We start from the raw sequence: 25,499 nt of genomic DNA, 5'->3' as shown, positions 1-25,499 counted from the left end.
ACAGTATCTCCAGTCTGCTTCTCTCTGAATATCAGCTCCACTCTTCTCTCCTCTTTGTAGACTAGTTTTCTTGTTTCTTTCATCCATTTTGTACACGATCATCATAGCTTTCCCCAAATGGCAGTCTCAGCTCCCAAATCTACATGAGCCTGCAGCTTGGATCCCTGCAACTAACTGACTTAATATCATGGTAATCCAACTTCAAATTCCTGTGAGATAAAAATCTGATTGGTCCAGCTTTGATTTGGTAAGCATTCTTGGTCCCAATAGCTGAGGGATCAACTAGCAAGAAGAGCAGCCTCTGTCAGTGCCATCCACTAGCTCTCTCTCTGGGGAGGGGCCATTGGTATCTGAGTATTGTGCACTTTACTCTTGAAAGGACCCACAAGGCTCTCACTTTTGTTTTACAACACAATTCAACACAATTCTAATATCCCATCTTTCTGCATAAGTGGTAGAGTGGTACGGGGCTGGAGAGAGCATGCTAGAGGGAGATACGCAGATAATGATACCATTGGCCTGGGAGAGAGAGGAATTCTAAAAAAATAATGCAGTGTAGACACAAGAACTCCAAACAAGGAGCAATGAGATCCTACAATGAAAGCATACACAATGTGCACTTCAGTGCGCTCCAGCTCTTTAATGCAGCATCAAGACAAAGTATAAAACAATGTTTCATTGTAGCATTATTCACAATTGGATAAGGAAAATGTCACATATATACACCATGGAATACTATGCAGCCACAAAAAAGAATGAGGTAGTATCTTTTGTGGGAACGTGAATAGAACTGGAGGCTATTATCCTTAGCAAAGTAATGCAGGTACAGAAAACCAAATGCCACATATTCTCACTTACAAGTGGGAGCTGAATGTTGAGAACTTATGAACACAAAGAAGGAGACAATAGACACTGGGGTCTATTTGAGGCAGGAGGGTGGAAGGAGGGAAGAGGAGTGGAAAAGATAACTATCAGGTTCTGGGCTTAATACCTGCATGATTAAATAATATGTACTTAACAAACCCCCATGACATGTGTTTGCCTATGTAACAAACCTTCACACGTACCCCCAAACCTAAACTAAAAGTTAAAAACAATGTTTTATAAGAGGATGCATCTGTTGAAGAAATGAGGGAATCTCATTGAAGTGCTGTAGTTAAAATATCTCATCCATTCATGCAGTTAACATTCTTTTGTTCATTCACCAAACATTTATTGTTTATTATGCTCCAGGCACAGTTCACCCACTGTTGCATGTGCCAAAGAAGAAGGGGAGACGTATCTGCAAGTCAGCAATTAAAATGGAATGAGATGCACACTTTGGAAAAGGCATAGCCAGGGCAGTATGTGGGCACAGGAAATTGATCATGGGGACATTAGGGTGGATAGAAACCTGGAGGTGTGATGCTTTCTGAGGAGTTTTGGGGAAAGAAGGAGAGAAGCATATGTCAGGCAGGGGAACAACACATTAGGCAGCAGAGAAATGTGACTGAGCAGGACCCCACCAGTGCCTCATGGAGTCCCTATGTCTGCAATGTAGACGCATGAAGCTGGAGTGAGTGGGCACTGGGCCAGGAAAATGGGCAGGAGTCTGAATGAAAAGGGCCCGAAAGGAACTGGAACACTATTCTAAAAGCCACAGGAGGTATGGATGGCTTTTAATCAGGGGAGTATCCTGGTCAGCTTTGTGAATTGTAAAGCTTATTCTGGCATGCCAAGCAGCCTAGGGAGGAGAGTCATGCTGTTCGTTGTAGCAAACCGGGAGTCATGCAAAGAAGCAGTCCTTGCTGTAAGCAAGCAGAGGAGGTGCCAGTTTTGAGGGGTGCTGCAGGGTAGGCTGGGTGACTGGCACATTCCTGGTGGGGCCATTCATTGGGGTGGAGATTACAATAAAGAGGGACACACATGAAGGGAAAGACTGAGGTTGAGGGGACTGTAGGACTTCAAAAAGGAGGTGTCCCTCAAACAGTGGAATAAGTGCTAAGTGCCTGGAGATAAGGTGAGAATTATGGTTTGAAGAAACATATTCCGAGCCCATCAGCAGATGGCTGGTGGCCCTCCCTGAAGGATCGTGGAGAGCGAGAGAGGAAGTGGGAGGGCATCACTAGTCAAGGATGGGGCAGGGAGACAGAAGCCTCAAGCCAATGGTGAAGCAAGGCTGTACAGGTGGCTGGAAACCCTCTGTGAGACAAAGGAAGAGAGTTTCAGGAAGGAGTGAGCGACAAAGTATATCTCATGGCAAGAAGGAATATGAAAAGACAAAAAAAAGGTCCAACAGTTTTGAGAAAAGGGGGCCACGGGTCTCATTCCTGAGGGTGGTTTCTCCAGTGAGGTGGAAATGGAAGCTATGTGGGAGGACAGGGGTTAGGGGAAGGGAAGGAAGTGAACCCAGACAGCTTTCCATGAAGTTTGACTGGGAATGAAAGAGGGAAATAGAACCGAAGCTGGAGAGTGAGGTGGTGATTAGGATAGGCCTTTTCCAAGATGCGGAATTGTTTCTATTAATAGGATGCAGAGAGCCGGCAGACAGGGACGGTAGATACAGCAAGGAGAGGAAGATTGATGGCATAAGGTCCCCAAGGAGAAGCAAGGAAGGGCCCACGGCAGGGGTGGAGGGATTAGCCTCGGACGGGGGAAGGACAGTCCTCTTACCCAGACAGGAGGAAAGGAGGGAAGGATGGGGATGGATAGATAAGTTTGTAGGTGTCAGGGGAGGAAATTGAGAGAGTTCTCGATTGATGGCCTCAATTTTCTCCATGAAGCAGGAGGCAAGGTGATCTGCTGAGTGGTACGGGGGAGGCGGGGGAGCAGAAGGTGGTTTTGGAAGACAGAAGTTTGGTATATGAGACTGCTAAGAGCAATGGGGAATTGGGCTGGCTAGAGACACAGAAAAACTGGCAGGGAGCTCTAGCATCCAGCCGAGTGGGAGGAACATATATTTGGTATGTCTGTAACTCTCACAACTGTAACATTTTCTCCTAAACCTTTTACAAGTCTAGGCAGAGTAGCAAGAGACTGAATTGTTAGATTGAACCAGGACTGAGTTTCTGCAGAGTGGATGTCACAGAGACTTGGTCAAGAAATGACAGAATATTGAGAAGAAAGCAATGAAGTGATGAGCTATAGGGTACAGACAGATTGGACAGGGCACAAAACTGAAATTCATCTGCTAGATCAGGAGTAAATACAAGAGTCCAAGACTTACAAAGTCACAGTGGGTAGATGTTTGCAGATGGGGGAGGAATGGTGAGCTAAAAAGAACCTGTTGACACAGAGCAGGCTGTGGAAGTGTCAGATAACAGAGGTTGACTTTTTCTGGAGGCTGTGAGATCAGTCATCTGAAGTTAATATTACCTCTTCGTCGAAGCCTTCTCTACCTTCTCCACCCCAAAACTTTTCTCTCCAGCTTCTGAAAGCCTGTATCTTTTGTTTGCAGGCGGATAGTGAAAGGAACATTAAAGGTAGACCCTCGATATACCATTCAGGAGACCTGGGTTTTGGTTTTATTTCTAGCACCCTTAAGTTCTGTGGCCTTGGCCGTAGTATGAGCCACCAAGTAACAGCTATCTTCACCAGAAAAACCTGCTTAGGGACAGATGATTCTATCTATACACATCTTGTCTATGGCAAATAGTTGCCCACACGTCCCTGCATTTCCTTTGCTTCTTCCACCTTTATATGGGAGTAGGGATGGGAGAAGCAAAAACTATGTTCCTCAAATGTGACTTTATTTCCCTGCAGTTTATACAACACCCAAAATCAAAAGAATCCTGGAAGGAACTCTAATGGAAAAGGAAAACTATATTTTGCTTCATCAAATTTCCTAAGACTGCTTTTATTTTAACAGTCTCAAACCAGAGCTTGAGAGTACCAAGTCCAAGAGGCTTATGATGCCATAAAGGCAAATATTCTGGGAGGAAAAAAGTAGGCCCTTTAAAATCCAAGCTTTGTTATCTGACTAAGGTCAACAGAGACCGACCAAATCAACAAGCATGACATGAAGGGCAAATTTGCAATTAGACGAAGAATAGGGAATTATAAAGATGGATGGGCCCCATGACATGCATGCCCAAGCCTGCGTGGCCTTGGCCTCGGATGCCAGGAAATTAATGCTTTACTCTTTAGCGTTCATCACCTTTGGCTCTGAACAGAAAGGCAAATGCATTAAAATAACAACAGTTAGAACACTTACTTAGCTTGGAAGGCATTGTTGGTTCCCCTGTGGTCGAGGTCATGACACAGGCATCCCACAATCACCGCTAAAATTTCCACCTCAGTCAGAATCTCTTGAAACCCAGCAGTCTGGGAAGAAGGGGAAAATGGCAACAGTCACTACTGGGGCACGGAGGATGGATAAGGTTAGGTGCTGAGCAACAACCAGCCCTGTTTTCATATGCACATCATTTAAGGAGATGATTAACTGCCACCCCCTCAGATGACAGTAAGTTGGGTAGCCAGTCGCACAGCCGAAGGTCCCCACAGTGATGAATTAGCTTGCTGTCACAGCAGCCCATGCTGCCACACCGGGACATAGTTCAGACTATGCTGTTACCTTTTTAGAGAGACGGCTGGATTATCCAGATACAGTGACAGTTTGGCAAAGCCCCAGGGCAAAATTTGTTTTGTTATTATACATTTTAATGATGAGCATAGGGTTTGGAGGCTGGATGTTGGAGAATAGGAGGGAGCAGGGAATTTAAAACTGAACATTACATCCACCAGATGCCATCCAAATGAGAGCAGGCAGAAGAAAAACACAATCCTTCTTTTTTCTAATATTAAAAGGAGAGACTTCAACATACTCAAATTGTTACACAATGACATCCTAGAGGTTATCTTGTAAATACCTTAATTCATATTAGATTGGTAGACAGATGAAATTCATACAGACAATAAGGCAGTACGTGTCGTGGACACCAGATTTGGCAGAGGATTGTCAACCCAGACTGAGAATCCAGTGGAGTATCCCTTATTGGAAATTCTTTCTTATCTTGTGGTAGCTTGCTGGTGAAATGCACAGCTGTGATGTGATTTCTTTGAAAAGCAGGTTGATATAATTATGTAACCAAGAGCAGCAATGCTTCTTGGGTTCCTGCTGGCCCTTTCATTAGTTTAGAAGAGGAAGTGGACCTCTGGGAAAGTAGGCCTATGCATTTTCTTGATCGAAGGCCTTTATATCTTCCCCTCTTTTCATTTGTAAGTCTCTCATTTCATTACTTATTAAAATCTTCATCAGAGATTAGTAGAAGGTGGAGGTTAGGGCACAAATTGTTCACTTTTCATATGTGTTTTCCCCCCAAAATCCAGAATCACTGGCCCACACCTGTAAGACATTTCTCTTAAAGCAATGAAAATTTTGTTTTTTAAATTAGTTATGTTTTTATTGCAGAAATAACTCAACAATAGGTTCCTATGTTGACAATTTTATTTTATTTTATTTTTTTAGGAGATAGAGTTTCCCTCTGTCACCCAGGCTGGAGTGCAACTGCACAATCTTGGCTCACTGCAACCTCCGCCTCCTGGGTTCAAGTGATTCTCCTGCCTCAGCCTCCTGAGTAGCTGAGATTATAGGCACGTGCCACCACACCCAGATAATATTTGTATTTTTAGTAGAGACAGTATTTCACCACATTAGTCAGGTTATTAGCTGGTCTTGAACTCCTGACATCAGGTGATCCACTTGTATTGGCCTTCCAAAGTGCTGGGATTACAGGGGGTAGCCTCTGCACCCAGCAGCAATTTTGTTTTAAAAAGTAGACTTGGGTTCGCTGCTACATTTAGAAATACATATAACTTCATTTGCATAGAGAATGAGAATGCCAATAAATTGGGAGTATGAAATAGTTCATGTCAAAGCTTGTGTATGCGGCTGGGCATAGTTGCTCAAACCTGTGATCCCAGCATTTGGGAGGCCGAGGTGGGTGGATCACCTGAGGTCAGGAGTTCGAGACCAGCCTGACCAACATAGCAAAATCCCGTCTCTACTGAAAATACAAAAATTAGTCTGGCTTGGTGGCACACACCTGTAATCCCAGCTACTCAGGAGTCTGAGGCAGGAGAGTCGCTTGAACAGGGAGGCAGAGGTTGCAGTGAGCCGAGATCACACTGCTATACTCCAGCCTGAGCGACAGGGCAAGACTCCACCTCAAACAAACAAACAAATAAACAAACAAAAAAGCTTACATATGCCCTTCACTTTAAAATCTGCAGTTGGCTGTTAGTTTTTTCTAATTTTATTTTACTTAAAGTATTGCCTGCAGTAATTTAAAAAATTCAAATTATACTGAGACTTAGAATTAAAAATCAGTAGTCCCTGATTCTTCTCCTTTCTTGATTCCCAAAGGCAACTACTTTCTATTTTCTTTTTTACCTAAATTGGTAGTTTTCCCACCATATTTCTATATAGCATGCACATATTATTAGCACTTGGTTATTCACCAAGTACTCATATTGTCCTTTCCATGTACCTACCATACATTGTTCTAAGAGCTTTACAGCCACTTAACTTATGGAGTTCTCATAGCGGTCCTGTTAGGTAGAAACTATTACTGTCCCCAGTTTGTAGATGAGAAACTGAGTCACAGAGAGGCTAAGTCATATGCCCAGGGTCTCCCAGCTAGTGCATGGCAGATGCGGGCAAGCTCCCAGCATCCTTTCACCAGAGCCTGCCCTTGAACACCGCTGACATCTGGCAGCAGGTGAGTTTACGGTCACCCTCCCCTCACACTCCCAATGTGATCCACAGAACTTTCCTATATTACGATCCTATAAATATCATTCACTGCCGAGCCAATCAGTATACAATGATTGTTTCCTTACAAATGTATATTTTCTTGTTTCCTGGAGTTAGGATTTCCGTGAAACATCTAAGTCTTCTTACACCCTACACAACTCTGCAAAATGCTTCTCAAAACAATTCTGAAGTGGGTCAAAACCGTCACACTAGATCCTTTCTGTCCTCAGGACGCCTTCCTGCAGCCCAACCCCACTGTCTGGTCTGGAGTCTCTCTGTTGCCAGCCGCCCTCAGAGCTTCCCCCGCCATCATTCAGGGGGTTCCTCCTTCCCCTCCTGTGTCTGGTCCCCCACCTCCTGCAGCCCACATCTTTCTTTTTCCTCATTTACCCCCTCATTTTGCAGGAACACGTCTGCAGGGGCTTCATGAGAAAAGGCCTTACTTTTTTTAAACACTGGGGGAGTTGGTTGTTTTTGAGGCTTTGCATGACTGAAAAAAGTCTTTATTCTATTCTCATACTCAGCGTGCCTCACAATTCTAGGCTGAAACATGTTCACTCAGAATTGTGAAGGCCTGCTCTATTGCATTTTAGCTCCCAAAGTTGCTTTTGACAAAAATGCCATTCTCAATCCTAATACTTTGAATGTTACTTGATTTTCTTTCTTGTAGAATCACCTCTCAATTTCTGGTGTTCAGCAATTTCACAAAGATATGTTTTGGTTTGGGACTTTTTTTCCCATTCAATTCATATGTTAATCCTAATCTGGAAAATCAATTTCTTCAGTACAATGTTTTTCTAATCTTTTTTTTTTTTTTTTTCTGCCCTATTTGAATGAAACTCCCATTAGTTGGATATTGAGATTCTTGTACTGATTTCCTTATCTCTTCTTTTCCATTTCCTATACAGGCCTTTCCTCTTACTTTCCAGGCATCATAATATGTTTAGTTTATGAGCAAATTTTTGTTTGATGCTCCTTGTCCCCTGGTGTGCTATTCTTCTCCCATGGATGCATGATCTTTTCTTGTCTCTCTGAAGATACTGATCATAATTCATCTGAAAATTTCTGCTGTTCCTCATATTGCCTTTTTTTCTCTGTGTTTGCGGGTTTCTCTCAAGTGTCTGGTAACCTTTGGTGGTCAATTCATTCTGAAGAGTAAGGCATCACAAAGCTAACTGTATGTATGTGGGTATATGTGGGTGGCGCCTGCATATCACTGTGTCTTACCATGGGGTGACTGTGTGGCCAGCTGGTCTTTTGCTGGAGATGCCCAAATGTCAACATCTAAACTCATTTTCTCTGGACCTTCCAATCTGTTGCCTGGAAATGGTGCACACATGTGTGTCAGCATCCCGAGAAAAGAGAACTGTAGCTTCCCACCTGTGAGGATGTAGGCTTTCACTTAATCCTCTTATTTTAAGTGTGCACCTCATCCTAACTTTGCTTTTGCTTGTGTACCCAACTCTGGGATTTAGTTTCTGCAGCAAATACTCTGCTTACGGCAGAGGTAGGGGGAAGAGTAGCTTTCCAACTACACAAAAAATGGAGACTTGGGCACTCACTGTTTTCATCACTCCCTCATTCCATATGACCCCATTTTTGTAGTATCTGAGGCCTCTAGTTCCTGAGTCTCGATAGGTTCTGGGGGTAGCATTCTTTCTTATGGATACCCCTTCCTCCACACACTCACCTCTGAAGACACTTGGGTTTCTCTTCTCTGCTAAGTTATGAATTATCCTCCCTTCATTTTCTGCCTTCATGTGTTATGAGTCCAGGCAAGGCAGGATTTGTGTACATTTCTTGTTCTCTGTGTTATTTTAGGGTGATTTTTTTTTAAAGAGAAGGGGGATAAATGTCTTTTGTTGTCATCTCTATCATCTTAAAACTCAAAATGTTGGGTTTGGTCTTGCTAATACTAGGTAAAACTTGAAGAGTCCATCAACTATGAAATAATTAACTATGGTGCTCTGGAAATCATTGTTGTGCTATGATGGTGTGCAAAAATTTAGAGCGATCTTGCCCATGAAAATGCTATTGACTAGAACTAGCTGATAAATCAGAGCAGTAACACTAGAGATAATGTTAAAATAAGGCAATTAGCTAGAAATTTAATCAGTGAAGCCAAATGCCATCTAGTAGATTTGAGATCAAAATCCCCAGACATTTAAAAACCATCAGTTTTCACCCATTTTATAATAGGCTGGAACATATTTTGCTAAAGTGTTCCACACAGTCCCCATCCCCCACTCTGCCCAGAAATCTAGCATCTTGGTCTTAAGCCATTTGTATCATGGATACTTTTAAGAATATAACAGAGGCCATAGACTCTCTTCCTAGAAAATGTTCTATAATTTTATGGTATTCAAAGACTATGGAGCCCATCTCTAGATCCTCGGAGTAAAGAATCCCTGAAGTACAGCACCTACACAGTCACACAAAACATATTTACCTCTCTCGACTGTGATACCTGAGTTACTGAAGCAGCACCTATCTCTTGACTGTGATTTAAAGCTGCCTGGAAAACGGTTTCTGGAAGTCATCAGGCCTGAAAAATGCCCACCTGCCACTAAGTGTCCTTTTGCCCCTCCCCCGCCCTCATCCATCTTCCTCCCAGTGCTATCCATTCAGGCCTGCACGTATGGATATTGAGTAGAAAAAGTCAACTGCCTGCTGAAGACAATATACTTTCAAAAGAAAACAGAGAGGCAGCAGGAAATATATTTTAATGCATTTACCCCATTCTTGACTCTGGTTTATTCTTTTACTTTCAATAAAATACGTCTTCTCTGCTTCTCACCCAATCATTATGGGTTTTATTGAGCTTTGATGTGAACACATCTTCTCACCTGTATTCTCTCACAGTTCATATCAGAAATAAACGCAGTGAATACAACATATCTAAGTAAAGAGAAAGCCAGGGCATACTAACCTATTTCCCATGTCACTCCCTCCAGCAAAGCCTTATGCCTGCCCTCTGAGCAGGCCTCCAATGACAGCCCTTCATTGGGTTGAGAGGTATGCGGCCATAAGCCTACATCCAGCTACTTCAGCATATAACAACTAGAACTCCAGAAGACCCAAGCCAGTAAGATTGATTCTCAGGGTCTCCTAGACTACCCAGAAATTTCTATCATTAGCCAGGGTAAAATTTGAATCAGCCAGGATGTACTCTCATTTTAATGCTGATCCTGTATGATACTAATGAATGGGGGAATATCATGGCCAGAGAAAAACACTGTTGCTTTGTGGCCCTGTTGAATCCAAAAAAGTTCAAAACACCTGTAATATCAACACTAGATGGTGCTATAGAGAATTTACTAATTTAAAAAGCGTTATTAACTGCCTATCATTTCTTGAGCAATGGGTATATTTGAGAAGAGGCCTGGGATAATGTCAAGAACAGTTAACTTTTATAGCGCTTAGTTTATGCTGGGCATTTTTCTAAATACTTCAAATTCATTAGCTGATTTAATCTTTACAAGAACTTGTTGAGGTAGATAACTGTTCTTATCTTCCCATTTTATAGATGAAGATATTGAAGCACCAGATTACAAGACCATAAAACAAGAGAGGTGGGAAAAAAGCCCAGGTAGCCTGGCTCCTGCGTCTGTGTTCTTACTACTGTGCTACACAGCCCCTAAGTTACGGCGTGGGTTCAGTTGTGCAGCTGTTAAATCCTACTGTGATGATACAGCGTTAGATAATAGGGCTATAAGAACCCTTTAGTGTGGCTTTATGTCACGAAGGACATTATTCTTGAGTAGGAAGAGGTTGATATTGCAGAGCCATTGGACATTTTAAAATATGGCTCTACCACATCAAGATGTGCTTGATAATATACAGTGCTTTACAAATGAGGTTTGGAGAAAAGAAAGATACAATAGTTCATAAATATCCCAATTTTATAAAATGTTTAAATATATGTACAAGAAAAAGTCTGTTAAGATGTACATCAAGATATTATCAGTAGTGGAGTTAAAGTTGGCTTAAAATTTTTCCTTTCTGTCTAAAATTTCCATAAAGAATATTTGTTTATAAGAATATCTATTTTACGTGTGTATGTGTATTTGTACATTATTTTTTGTTTTGAGAATTAGCTCATGCTTCATCAAACTGTCCCAGCTTAAAATGAAACAGTGATATTCTGAAAAGTTTCCATTCATTCATTTAATACATATTTATTATTTACTGATTTCCTGGCACCAGGAACAGAGCAGCGAAGAAGACAGCCAAGATCCCAGCCGTTGCTGCACATGGAATCTGGTTACCCCTTGAGCCAGCAGAGCAGTGCCACAGAGCACCCTTTTCTAAAGAGAAGCTGTCATAACATTGGTTGTGCTTTGTGGAAGAGAGGACTGGTAGAAATGTCCAGCTCCTCCTGCTTGGTTTCTGGAGGAGGTGCACCATGGACTGCATGCCCTTGCCATGTGTGCAGCCCTGGCTCAGCAGTCTGAGAAAGTGATGCCAGAAATTCTGCTCTCACCTTTCTTTTTGAACCCAACTATTGGAGTTATTGAATGATGCAGGATTTCCTGGTGAGTTCATCCTGTTGATTCTGAGATCTAGCAGAGGCAAACTAAGATAGAGGGAATCTAATGATATACTGGAAATTCCTAATGGTTGTAGACACTCTAAAGCTGAAGATGGTAGGCTCCATATGCTCCACCATGGATTCTGATGTCCAGTCACTACAGCAGAGCCCTTGGAGGATTGGCCAAGGTTGAGGGACAGCGTGATAGGTTTTTTTTTTTTTTTGAGATGGAGTTTCGCTGTTGTTACCCAGGCTGGAGTGCAATGGCACGATCTCAGCTCACCGCAACCTCTGCCTTCTGGGTTCAAGCAATTCTCCTGCCTCAGCCTCCCGAGTAGCTGGGATTACAGGCACGCACCACCATGCCCAGATAATTTTTGTATTTATAGTAGAGACAGGGTTTCACCTTGTTGACCAGGATGGTCTTGATCTCTTGACCTCGTGATCCACCCACCTCGGCCTCCCAAAGTGCTGGGATTATAGGCGTGAGCCACCGCGCCGGGCCAGCATGATAGGTTTTGAAGAGTCTTTCTTTCTTTCTTCATTTTTCTCACTCTTTGGATAAGAATAGCAAAGAGTACAGTTCAGACAATCCCAAGGGTTTTGAAAGACATGGTTTCTCAAGGAAGTGCCTCCTCTAGAAGAATCTGCACAGCATATCCCTAATCTGTGTCATTGTGCCTTTGCTGATCTATAGATTGCTTGAATTTGAAGGCCTTATGAGCTTGGGGCAGAAAGGCAGTATTTATAGAAGAAGCATTTAATTTCTGGTATTTTTGAATTTCTGGTACATAGAGTGTTGCAGGGTCACTGTCTGGGGTCTTTGTTTGGTATATTATTAAAAATCAATTTATTTCAGTCAAAAAAATTGCTCTTTGAAGGTTTCATTGTAAATGCCACAAACAAGTTGCTCATATCATCTTAAAAAGAGGACTGTCTCAAGCTGTAGAGTGAAAGCAGATTTTAATTGCTTACTAGGAGCGCTTATGAGCAAATTTATACTATTGGATGTTGCAGCATACCTTCTTTGAGAAAAGGATATTACCTTTTCCAATCAGAGAAAATGTGTGTTGAAAGCAAAAGGGGAGGACAGGTATGCAACCATAAACTTCAATGGAGGAGAAAAATCCCTACTGAGCAAACTACAGCATCTAGATTTAGTGGTCATACCATCCAGGACTGACATGCTTAGATGGCTCCTTACCAGAGTACATAATGCAACAAGCCAATTGTAGGTTGTCTAATTGTCCATGGGAACAGGGTAGTTTTGATTAATTTGCTTCTCTTTTCAAGATGAATGCAGCCAAATATTGATTTGGGATTAATTAAATATTGATTTAGGCTTAAATGATCCTTTCCTTACCAAGCTCAGAGTTGGAAGGACCTTACAGTCTATATATAAATGACTTTCTTTCCCAACCAGAAGCTTCTGAAGGCACTTAACTATCAAATCATAAAACCTTAGGCATGTTTTGGGAATATGTTGACCCTTAACCTCAATTAAGGTTGCAAATGCTTGTCCATGTAAGTCTCAGAAGGGCAACACAGTCTAGTACAATTATATATGTTGTGTAGACGTTGGATGCATACATGTAAAAATTGGATTAATTTTTATAACTTTATTATATTTTATTACATTTATAATCACTTCTAAGACTTAATTTTTAATCTATTTATTAGCATAATTTTAAAATTCTTTCTTTTGGGAAGCTAAAACCATACAAAGAATAGAATACTATTAATATAATAAACCCAGTGCAGTCATTGCCTAACTTCAACAGGAATCCAAGTTTTGCCAGTTTGTTTCACATGTCTCTTCACATGCAGTGTGGGTTGTTTTGTTTTGTTTGCTAGAGTATTTCAAAGCAAACCTCTGGTATCTGTCAATACTCTTTATTTCATTCTCAGGAAGTCCTAATGTGGTCAAATAAAACTTGCTCAATATATTTCTTCTCTCTTATTTTGATAAAAATGTGCAAAAAGATATACAAATTGTGCAAGGAAATTTTCAACTAAATAATAAGACTTGAGAAAACTAAGGTTTCTACTTCAAAAGATAATAAATAAACATAGCTGTATGTATATAGCACATATAATGCATTTTAAAAAGAAGCAAAAGAACAAGTATGTCAGACTCTTAAGGACTTAGCTTTCAACCCTAACAATATTTGTGTCTTATGATTTTTTTTGAGGACAAGGACAGCACGTTTTGTCCATGTTTAGAAATATAATTTATATTTTATTTATGATAAATTACCAGTGAACTGCATATAATATAACATATGGTTTATGACCACAGAAAATGAAGCAGATCACTTGGTTCACATTAATTGTTTAGAAAGACAGATATCTCTCAAAGTGCCACAGAGCCCAGGTTGGTGAATTTCAAGAATTTGAGGCTTCTTCAAAGCTTACCCCAATTTTTATTAGCCATAATTGAGCCAAAACTAAACATGAGACTCATGAAAAATTAAAACTTTTTACAGTTCCCAACTTAACACCCTTAGGTGCCAGGTTTCAGTCCCCAGAAAGTGCCACTAGGAAATCATACACCGTGGAAAATAGAGGCTGTGATAAATGACCGTAGCTCTGCTGCTGGGTCTCCCTGACCTGCAGGATTCAGCTGGCATCACAAAACACAAAGCGACAGATTAAGCAGTTTACCAACATCATAAAAATCTCAAGAATAAATTCACTTTAATCAAAAATCCTATATTGTAACTAGGCAGCCCAGCCTCGAAACCACATACATTTAGGTATAAGCCCGAGTCCATGAGCAGGAGGTTATACTTTCCTTGTAACGTCGAACATGATTATGTTCATACACTTTTACAATTTACATCTCCTAAGAAAAATACCCAGCTCTGGCTGATGGTGCGGGAGAATTTATTTTCACTAGAAAGGGAATGACCCATAACTCATGAATGGCAGCGCTTAAAGTGAGTTATGGAGGTTACTCTCCTGTGAGAGGAAATGGATTGGATTATCCTTCTGCCCAATTGTATGTTTGGTTATTAGCACACCAGGTTCTTAATTATGTGCAGCTTTGCCTTTTTTCTTTTATAAAATAAATGTGGATAAAGGGAATGTCAGCTGGAAGCATAGAGTGCCTAATTGGGGCTCTGAGACATAGTCAGAGAGAATAAAAATAGAAACCTTTTAAAATGATTAAAAGACAAGAGTCTTAAATGTAATTTAAATACAGTATTCAAATTGATTAGCCCCATAGTTAATTTATTGTGTCTGGTGCTGATATTCTGCAAAAACATTTAAAAATTACTCCTTTTCTAAGATAAAAATTTGCCATCTTGTAGGTTACATCTGCATGAAGATTAAAGAGTTGTTTTTTCTATCATGTAGATTTTATTATATTATTATGATAATGCTGTCATTTATATTAAAGCAAATATAACAAGTTACTACTTTTATTGATAAGGAAATGCAACGTAAAAATATTTAATGATTACAAATATGATTACCGTTTATTACTTTATTCGAATCAGTTACAGAACAAAACATCTATCTCTCCTTATAACTTCCAGTGTTAAAATCTACAAAGGAATTTGATTTCTGTTGAGATTATGATTCTCATTATTAAGTAAAAATATTTTATTTAAAATTTCAATTGGTTCTGTATTTCTTGGATGGGAAGGGAGGAGTTTCAGCTGTGCTTCTAAAATCTCCTTCCAGAAGAAATTTTCTACCTCAAAAATCAAGGGCTTTCCTGGAAACTGCAGTCAGAGGACAGAACATTAGCCTCAAGCTGGTGAATAGAATGGATTTTCTCCCTAAACATCCCTTCTGCTCTCTTGTTTGAATTATCAATAAAATGGTTTGGCTTATCTGTGAAAATAACCTTGTTGACAACACAAATATGGATTTAAATACGCTACCTCCACATTAAGATTTAAGAAGCCCCCAGTAAATGTCAGGGGGTGTCAATGTGTTTGCTGTGATACTTGGTTATTATTAGTGTTTAACTGCAATTCCCCACCAGCGCCACGCTGCCAGCACCACCATAAATTTTAATGTGATCATGTGCTCTTCTCTTTTCATATCCAGTGAATTCTGCAAGATCATATATATTCTATATGAACCCTAGCTGAACCTGAGTGTGATATGAAGAAAGAACAAGATTTTGAGCAATGATAGTTGTTCATCATTTTACAGTTTTTCGTAACTGGACACTGAGCAACATGGTTCCTTGAATAATATTACCCTAAACTAAATTCACTCATTCAATTAATCTTTATTGATATCCTGCAGGATGCAGGGCATGGCCCAAAGTGCTAATGAGTACATTTATGGGATAGTAAAGAATACTGACTCTTAAAAGAAATCTTTTTTTTTCCCCTTGGAAAAATCTGTCAGAGCTCATACATCATTAATAAAATGGAAAAAATGTCTGCAAACTTGGCACCACTTTGCCTTTTATTTTACAGAATACAAACAAAAGCACAGTCATTTCCTATATCTGGTCTACACTGTGAATATGAGAAATAACATCCATCATCTTTCATCATGTATTTATAGTTATAATTTATTTATTATATATGTGCATGATGGAATGTTTATTCTATAAACCCTTATTAGTAAAGATAATTTATATAATGGTCATTGATCTGCAGGTTTTTCTTTCTCATTTTAACCACAAGTAGTAACTGGTCCCACTTACTGTATTTATCAGAGTAATTCAAAGTATTTGGGAAATTTTAACTATTTAAATATCTCTTTAAAAGTAAAGAATAACATTGAATATTTCAAATTTATAAATGTGAAATTTCAGACCAGAGGCATGGAACAAATTAATAAGTAATTAACAGGGTTCCCAGTGAACAAAATGCTCATCATTTTATAGCAATTTGCCTATCCTACAGAGTGGTTTTTTTTTTTAATTTCTAAAGGAACAAAACCTCTTTGTTACCTAGACATGAACCTGAATGCTTTTGCAAAACACAATGCTGAGTCAATAAGTTTATTTTCCACGCGTGAAGTGCTTTTAGGGTTAAAGGTTAGGAAGCTGGGGCATATGTTTATAATTTGCTTGTCCTGTTGTACGTGATGCCAAAATTTGCTCAGCAGTGACACACAACTATGCATCTCCCTATTCCCAGAGACAATGGGCTTAGGAAAAATACACAGTCACAGATTTAAGGGCACACGGAGAACACTTGATTATTCACATTAACAGCACGGTATGCAAGGCAGCAGTCACAAAACGGGCCCATCCTGATAGTAGAGGCTTTTTTCCGACAGACTGGTTTAGTTGCTATCTCTTTTAAGAAAAACATTTATTTTGTGGTAGGGTGTGTACCTCAGTATCCCCTGTGCTAGAAAAAAAGAAGCACTTTCAAGCAAGGTTGGTAAGGTTTTTTTTTCCCTTTTCTGGAAACCAGCTGGGAAACTTTGCCTTGGAGCGTCATCTAGAGGAATTCTCAGCACACGTGCGCCGTGCTTGCTTAGCCTTATGACATGAATCCCGTGGTCAGTATATGCTGAATTTCTTTTTCTTTTTCTTTTCCCCCAGATTAATAGAGAATTTGGTTCTAACACAACTCACAGATAGGAAATATGAAATCATTGGAATGGACGTTCAATAATAATGTAATATTAAATAAAATTTAATAAGATGTAAACATTGAAAGACTTAGAGTTTTCAGGAGTGTCCAAAGCATGAGTGGCCATTCATGGAAATAAACAGGGCATTATTTTACCATAGGCTGAGGTCACTTCCAGAGATGAGAATTGGTGAGTAAATTAAGTTTGTTTTTAGCCACACTGACTAAGTCGTTTTTGATACTTCTGTAATTATTTTCTTAATTTAAAAATTCTGATTAACCAGACTGACCAAAGTCAAGTTTGGAGAAGATACTTATGTTAGAGAAAAATAAAAGTTGACACTTTCAACAGATTGGAACCCTTAGAGAAGTTCAACAAAATTTAATGAGCAGAAAATACTATCATTTCCAGATATGGCTACTCAATACAATGTGAAGGAGAAAAAAAAAATAATGTTTTATTCTTTCTGAAGTCATGTTTTTGTTTTGTGGTCGCCTCCACCCACCCTCCTTAGAGAGATTTAGCAATGAGGTCTCCTCTTTTTGTGTTAGCATAAATGAAACAAAACAAAACAAACCCTAAGTCTTCTCCAACAATGGTGCTCTTCAAGATTGCCGAGCATACTTGCAAAACAACTGCACACTGGAAGTATTCTGACGATATGAGTGTCCCCATTATGGTGACATAGTTTGAGAATTCTATTTTCTTCAATTTCTTGGAAAGGATCAAAATTGCCCATATCACGGAAATATCCACTGCAGAAAACTGAGTATACATTTCCTTTGTTCCTAAGTGTCCACTGTGACCCTGCTGCTCTTGCCAGTTTCCCCTATTCCAACTATTTAGGGCTTGTCATAAAAATCTGTCTCTGCCCTTGACATTTCTAACTCAAAAATGTCACAGTCATTCCTTTTTCCTTCATTGAACAGGGTTTCTGCTTACTTACTTTGGCAATTCAGCATAAATCCATAGGTTTTCCAGAATAATGGATTAACAAGTTCTTTATTGTATGTCCTCTGTGGGCCAGACTCATGAACTCTATACACGGAAAATTATACCTTGTTTACTAAGGAATGATAAAGAAAACAAAATAAAGGTTTTTTTTTTCCCAAGTAATAGTTGTCACTTGAACCATTAAGCCTCAGGGTTCAAAGCATCTTTCTTTCTCACTTGACTGGCTCACTCTTCCGATGGCGAATACAACAGACGAATGGGACCAGTCCAGTTTTCCCAGGCCAGTCTACCTGTTCCTTAAGCAGATGAGGACCCAAAGCACAAGTCCCTAGCATAAAAGATATTCTAGCCCCATCTTTTTATGCACATTTCAGGTCAATTCAATGTACGTTTTTTGAAAACCAATCAAGTACATGACAGAGTGCAAGGTGCTGGTGCAACCCTCAACACATGGTGGTTGACCAAATACGCATAGATATTGTTGAAAGAACAAGAAATGATCTCTTCCCTCAGCAGCTTACCCTATAGGAGGATGACAGATTTGTAACTTAAAATACACAGTGGTGGCCGGGTGCGGTGGCTCATGTAATCCCAGCCCTTTGGGAGGCTGAGGCAGGTGGATCACAAGGTCAAGGGATTGAGAACATCCTGAACAATATGGTGAAACCCTGTCTGTACTAAAAATGCAAAAAATTAGCCAGGCACAGTGGCATGTACCTGTACTCTCTGCTACTCAGGAGGCTAAGGCAGGAGAATCAGCTTAAAACCAGGAGGCGGAGGTTGCAGTGAGCTGAGATTGCACCACTGCACTCCAGCCTGGGCAACAGAACGTGACTCCATCTCAAAAACAACAACAACAAACAAACAAAACACAGTAGTAAGGAAGATGTGTTGTACTAGATATAGTACAGGGAAAGAAGTAATTATTGATGATTTGGGAGAAAGGGGAAGACTTTGTAGAAAAACTGGCACTAGATCAATGCCATCAAGGATGAGTACAATTTTAATAGGCAGAAAATGAGGCAGAGATTTTTTTTTCCTAGGAAGCGAATTGTCTTTGTTCATTTGGACCAAAGGAAAATGCATTTCATTTGGAGTTCTGATTTTGTGTTTAAATTTTAGTCTGGGTGCAAAAATATAAGGTATTTGTTTTATGTTGAAGAATCCAAGACTTACTTTTTTTTTTTTTTTTTGGTATGGCAATATGTTTACACACACTCACAGATATCTACGTACACATGTTTGTATATGTAACTATGAGGACAAAGAAACCAATATATTTAAGCCAGAAAATATTTTACTTGATGATAGCTTAACAATGTAGTAGAAATTATGCCAAAACAAGCCTTATTTCTTGCCAGGAAGAAGTAAATAGAGGATTTGGTTTGAATCTTTGCCACAAATATTTGCCTTCAGATTAAATAACAAGGCTTACCTCTGCTGTGCTAGATATCTCTGTGGAACAGGCTGGCCACCATCACTGGGTTATAGCCCCCGGGGCAGAGATTTTAAGGCAAGTAAGCCCTAAACCTGGAGAGCATGCACTCCTACCCCTTCTTTTTCCCCTTGGGCTCCCTGGGCATTCTCTCAAATAAGCATCCACTCAGGATTTCCGTATTCCTGTGGGTGATGTTCATACCTCCCTACTGGCTTTCCACCAGCCCAGAGAGTCATATCCAGTGATCTCTTTGTTCTATTACTCATCTGCAAAAGGATTACTTTTTTTCCCTCTGCAAAAAGATTACTTTAAAAATGTAAGCATTTCTTTTGTAAAAGAACCAGTTTATCAAGGAAAAACACTGAACAGAAGCTGAAGCAATCATTCCAAGGCTACACTGGCTTTAAGGTGTCAATAATGTTATTGCTTTCAAGCTCAGAAATTGCTGGCACATATATACTTTCATAACCAGGGCAGGTAAGTTCCAACGTAAAATGATTACAGGTAATTTTTCAGAGAAATGGAAATGTATAGGAGAAGGCCGGACTGTTCCTACGAATGGGAAATGACTTTCCACCATCACTAAGCATACTTACGGTTAACATCGCGAACATCAGCTGACACACGTTGAAGGCATGTCTCCAGTTGTGGTACAGAACCATTCGATAGTTTTTCCTCACTGTCAATAGCCACCTACACAGTGTCTGAAATGGAAAGGAGAGGGTGTGTCAGGCAGTTGTAAGGTCTCCAGTGGACCCTTATCTCAATGGTGCGTTATGTCTGAGTAACCGTCAACGATCAAAGGCCTTCCACAAACATCTCTTCTGGTTCTCACAGTAATCCCATGAGGTGTGCAGGGCAGGGATTATCATCCCCACTTTGTATTTAGGAAACTGGTGGTTCAGAGTGGCTAATCCTAGGTGAACTGCTTGGATCACCCAAGACAGAATATCTTACCTCATAGTCGATTTTAAATTTCTGTACCATCCCCAGCTCCATGAACATCCGGAGAGCAGCTGTAATCATGGCATCAACGTCGAGAGAAAAGTCATCAAAATGAATGTCATCAATGGCAAGTTCTGACACCAGAGGGATGTTGGCTGCCTACAAAAGCGAAAGACATAAGTCAAGCCAAGTTCACCAGCTTTTCCAAACCCCCATCCTGCTCTCCTCCCCTGCTTATCAGAAGTGCCACATAAATCAGGCCTGACCTGCACTTACACCCTGATATAGCTAAACTCTGAGCTGTAAATGTCTTTTGTTTCTGAACTGCAAATGCCCCAAGCAAATGAAGGTAGGGAGGGGCAGGGTTGGGGCGGGTACTAATCTCAAGATAAAATACACACTGGATCTAGTCTGCAGAATTTAGAATACAGAACTGTCAAGTTTATGGAAACCGTAGTCATACAATATATTCTGATGCATATTACAGAGCACTAAAAAGAAACATCTGGGCAGCCAGCAGCTGTGAATTTTAATTGATGCTATTCAGGAGGAGACGGGAATACACCACTTTGCCTTGTTTCTTATACCCTGTAGCTTGCACATGTTCTTTGTTACACATGTGTTCTGTATATTCAGAAGGATTGAAAGGATCAGACAGCACATCTCTGGTGAGAAATATGTTGTCTTAATAACATAGAGATATCTAGAGGTTTAGCATAAGCATATATTTCACTGAAGAGATCAATTTTGCTATCTTATTTAGCTTCATTCTACATATGTGTCACAACATAATTACAATACTGGTCATACACATTCAAGGTTTTCAAAACACCCATGTTAGGCAACTGTCAATCAACTGTCCCACCAATGAGCCTAAAAAGGAGAAAAAAAAAAATCTTTGGAAATCATTTATAGGCTGATTTCATTGGGTTTACCATATTCTTTGGATCACTCTTCGTAAGGGAGTCACTTTTATGTTTTCAGGTTATCAGAGACCATTCTGTATTCATACTCCTAGTCTATTCACTGGGTTTAAATTACCCTGACAATAATTTATGCCCTGGAACTACTTACTTTGGCTAAGAGATTAAATCCAACTCTGGCTGCTCTAAGCATTCCAGAAATCACATAATTAATCCTTCCTTCCCAACTCTATGTTCCTCCATAGGTGGAGCTTAGTTCTCCATGTACTTGCAAATAATTCAACCCCTAAACTCTCTACCAGTTGTCTAAGTCTCTTCTCAAATGTTCATATGCTTTGGGCATTCCATCAGTTTCATGAATAAATCACTCCAGGTACTTCTGGCATTTCTCCAGTTTAGACCAACTATCTTCTATGTCTGATGTGTAGTTTTCATCCTAGGATAGTCCTTTGCCATAATTGTGGGGATGACTTTTTCTCTCTTGTTTCTCTGGCCCACATCTTTCTCTTTCTTGGTTTCTCCTTTCATTTTGGTGAGACACATCCTCTAATAGATTCCCAAGAAAAGGTGTGGTAGATTTGTGAGGTTGGGCAGTCTGAAATGTTTTTGTATTACTGTCACATTTCATTAATAGTTTGTCTAGGTAAGATTTCTAGGTTGGAAATTATTCCATTAGAATGTTAAAGGCATTGCTTTTTGAGCTTTAGATGTTACTTTTGAGATGTCAGAAGCTATTCTGGGTTATTACACTTTGAAAATAACTCCCTCTCCCACAGAGTTTTTGTAGCATCTTTTTTGCTTCAAGAGTTCCGATACGTCATGCAAATGTGCCTTGGTGTTAGTTTGTTTTCATTCATTATCCTAGGTACTTTGTTAGCCCTTTTCTTAATTGGAAAATTATGTCTTTTAATTCTAGAAAAAACATTTAAAATAGGCTCTTTAAAGACTTCTTTCTTTCTTTTATTTTTCTGAAATTCCCTTAACTTGACCTTTGGACTGGTTTTCCTTTCTTTCTTTTCATTGCTCTTTTCTTTTAGTTTTCATTTCTCATATTTTTCATTTCTTTTCCTTTTTGCTCTGCTTTCTAGGACCTTCTTACTCTTGAGATTTTAATACCCTGGTTTTCATCCTAAGAGCTCTTCTTTTGCCGTCTGGATGTTCCTTTTTATTTTTTTTAATAGCATCTTAATTTTATTTCATGGATACAATATGTTTTCTTACCTCCTGAGGATGTGAATGACAATTCTATTTGTCATTTTTTTCTCATAATTTGTTTCACTCTCTGTACTTAGTTTTAGTATCTCTCTGTTTTTATTGTGGTAAAAAACATGGACACACAAAATTTACTGTCGGACAACTTTAAGTGTACAGTGCAATATTGTTAACTATATGCAAATTGTCATACGACAGATCTCTAGAACTTTTTTGGCTGAAACTCCATACCTATTTAACAACTCCCCATTTCCTCCTCCTCCCACTATCGGCAACCACCATTCTACTTTCTGTTTCTATGAGTTTGGTTACTCTACATTGTATAAGTAGAATCATGCAATATTTGTCTGTTTTGTGATTGGCTCATTTGTCTTCGCATAATGTCCTCAAAGTTCATCCACGTTAAAGCATATGACAGGTTTTCTTTCTTTTTAAAGCTAAATAATATTCCATTGTAAGCATATACCACATTTTTGTTCCATTCATCAATTAATGGTTTAGTCTGTTTCTTCATCAGCCAACTTTCAATAATTTTAAAACATTAGAGGCTTTAGAAATATTAGAAGTTTTCCTTAGTGGCCTTGTAACCTTTAGTTTTCCACTCCTGTGTAAAAGTGGAGCTCTAAAAGTTTCTGTTGGAGTTTCTGGGGACTTCTCTGTAGGCGGAATCTGTCTGACCTGTTTCCTTGGGGATGCCACCAAATGTCAGCTCTTTGTATCTTTGCTCTTTAGCTACTCCGAATCCCCAGAAAAGAATCTTCTGACTGGAACCTAGTGGGAAAGCAGGGTGGATGAGGAGCCTCAGCGCTGGTCTCCTGTTCATTCAGTCCCACCCTCACGCTCCGCACTGACGACTCCCTAACCCAAAGACCTGCAATTACACTCTCTCCAGAGGACAAGGAGTGGGGGAGTAGTACAAAGGATCTGGGGCTCTAACTTCTTCTTAGACTCTCTGTTTTCCTGTTTATAATCCCACCTTCATTAGCACTTCCAAAGGTACTTAATTACTCAATTCCTGAGCCATTTATTGGGAGGAGTCTATGGTATAAGTCTGCTTGCCTCTCAGCTTTTCCCATTGCTAGGTAATTTTGGCTGTCTTGAGTTTGCTAATTACTTCCTGTTCATCCATCTGTTTTCTAGCATCCAAAATTTTGTCCCCATTAAGTCCCTTCCCAATTTCTTTGGCTTGGGAATTTATGCCTTAAAAAACTCCTTTATTTTTGTTTTAATAGGGCCTGGGGAGAGAACAAAAGAAAATGAGTGTATTTAATCTATCATCTTTATCCAAAAATCAATGAAGTTATCTTTATTAAATGATACCTTGAATGGTCAGCTTGGAGAACTCAGATTGGTCTATAGGCCCTTTGTTTCTATGTGCACAGGCCTGGCTGCAACCATGTGGCTCTCTTTCTCTTATTCTGTGTCCCTGTGGATTCACTTCTGCCAGTGAACTCACTTATTAGGCTCCAACAATCTTAGAGGCAGACACCATTTTCTTTTCCTTAGGGAAGCTTCGGAGCAATTCTTTACTACTGTCACATGTTTGAGGGTTTGTAAACAGAGAATACAAGATCTGTGCTTGCTGTAATTTGTTCCAATTCAGAATCAAATGCTAGTGAAAAACAAACAAAACACTTTTTAAGAGATAGAGGCCCTGTCCCAAAAGACACAAATCTTTCTGGTATCAGGAGAGAAGTTTGGTTCTGAATTGGCAAAGGAGGCTGAACCTTATTACAGTGTGTCACCAAAGAAGCAGAAATGGTGATGGAGGCAGCACTGTTCTGCTCCAGGTGGCTCCTGTCTTCGTAGATTATTAATAGTGTATTCTCTGATGCCATTATAAATCCTCTACCCTTCAAAGGCACTAAATTCACTTAATTATCTTAAAAATTAAAGAATATAGGCATTTTTTCATTATGAAATGTTAATGGAAAGGAAATAAGAACATTAGGTTGAAAATGTAAAATGACCTCTGGTTCACCAAGACCCATCCTTACTGACCTGGTCTATTTTTCCCCTAATAGGTTGATTGATCCATGTTTAAATCATACCAGTCTGTAGATCACCCTGAGCCCTGCCATAAACCCTTGCTGGCACTTGTAGATGAAAGAAAGAAAGTTCCAAGCCTTTCAGGAATGATCATTTTCAGCTATTTTGAGAAGTCTGGGTAGTTTTCATCCCCACGTTGCTGGGTTCAAGAGCAGGGTCTGGAGAACACTATGAAGAGTAATGGGCAGTATGTATCCTGAGCAGACAAGCATAGAGATCTGGTCTGCAAAAGATTTGGAACAACCTTCCATTGACAAATTCCTTGTTATAGAGACACGTGCTTCCCATTGCTTCCGGTAAACAGAAAATGAGGTCGCATCTTCCAAACCTATAATTACTCTAGCCATAGGATATTAACAAAGCAAATCAAAGTCAATTTCTCCAAGTGTCAGTCTTCAACTTTTAAATATTTATAAGGTGTCATATCTCTAAATCAAAGAGGAGTGCCACAATCCAAAATAACTACTGAATTAATAGCCAGGAAATAACATTTGGATAAAAGAACCATTTACTTTACTGCAGCAATAAATGAAAACACAGAATTATGAGTCCTGGAGCTAATTTGAATAATGTTCAAGAAGTGAGACTCTAGCTGGCTGGAAGTACCTGATATCCTTTGACCATTCCTCTTCTTTGTTTGGGTCTTAATAGTTAAGTGGTTATCAAAGGGAGTCATAAAACTGCCTCCTCTAAAATTGAAAAGGTAGTTTTACAAAGAGGCCATAAAATGTTAAAATACAATCCTGGATCCCTTGACACATGAATATTACATTTTGTGATGCTCAGAAAATGGGAAGAAACAACAAAGTGGGTGGTAGTCCAGCCCTGGCAATTCCAAGGAAAATGGACTTGTTGCTAATTCCAGCCCACTCACTCTCTTAATCCTCTGGACAAAAGCAGTAGTCAGGGGCCTTATGGTTCTGGGATTAATGGAGACAGGAGGTTGAGCTGTGGTAAAGTGGAAGAGACAGCAAAGTTATTTCTTTTGCCAATATAATTATAACCCTTATTATGTGCCAGGTGCTGTTTTAGTATTATACTTTGCATGCACTCTAAATTCACATGTATTAAAACCTAAGAATTTGATGTTCACAGGAACCCTAAGAGCTTGGGTATACTTTTAATTCCATGTTACAATGAGGCAACTGGAATGGA

General features: G+C 39.7%; 1 protein-coding gene across 1 annotated transcript in view; it reads right to left on the bottom strand.

Moving 5' to 3' along the window:
- Window positions 1–25,499, bottom strand: part of PDE11A (phosphodiesterase 11A) — a 409,487-nt gene that overhangs the window by 88,806 nt on the left and 295,182 nt on the right. Inside the window, exons 11-13 of the mRNA XM_002749280.6 lie at window positions 20,173–20,319; window positions 19,812–19,919; window positions 4,193–4,302 (exon numbers count right to left, since the gene is read on the bottom strand). Coding sequence (XP_002749326.3) covers window positions 4,193–4,302; window positions 19,812–19,919; window positions 20,173–20,319 — 365 coding nt within the window. The remainder of the gene's footprint in view (window positions 1–4,192; window positions 4,303–19,811; window positions 19,920–20,172; window positions 20,320–25,499) is intronic.

The sequence above is a fragment of the Callithrix jacchus genome, chromosome 6, assembly GCF_049354715.1.
Source record: "Callithrix jacchus isolate 240 chromosome 6, calJac240_pri, whole genome shotgun sequence".
NCBI lineage: Eukaryota > Metazoa > Chordata > Mammalia > Primates > Cebidae > Callithrix > Callithrix jacchus.
The sequence above is the reverse complement of the archived record's forward strand: the minus strand, read 5'-3'. Positions and strand labels throughout refer to the sequence as shown.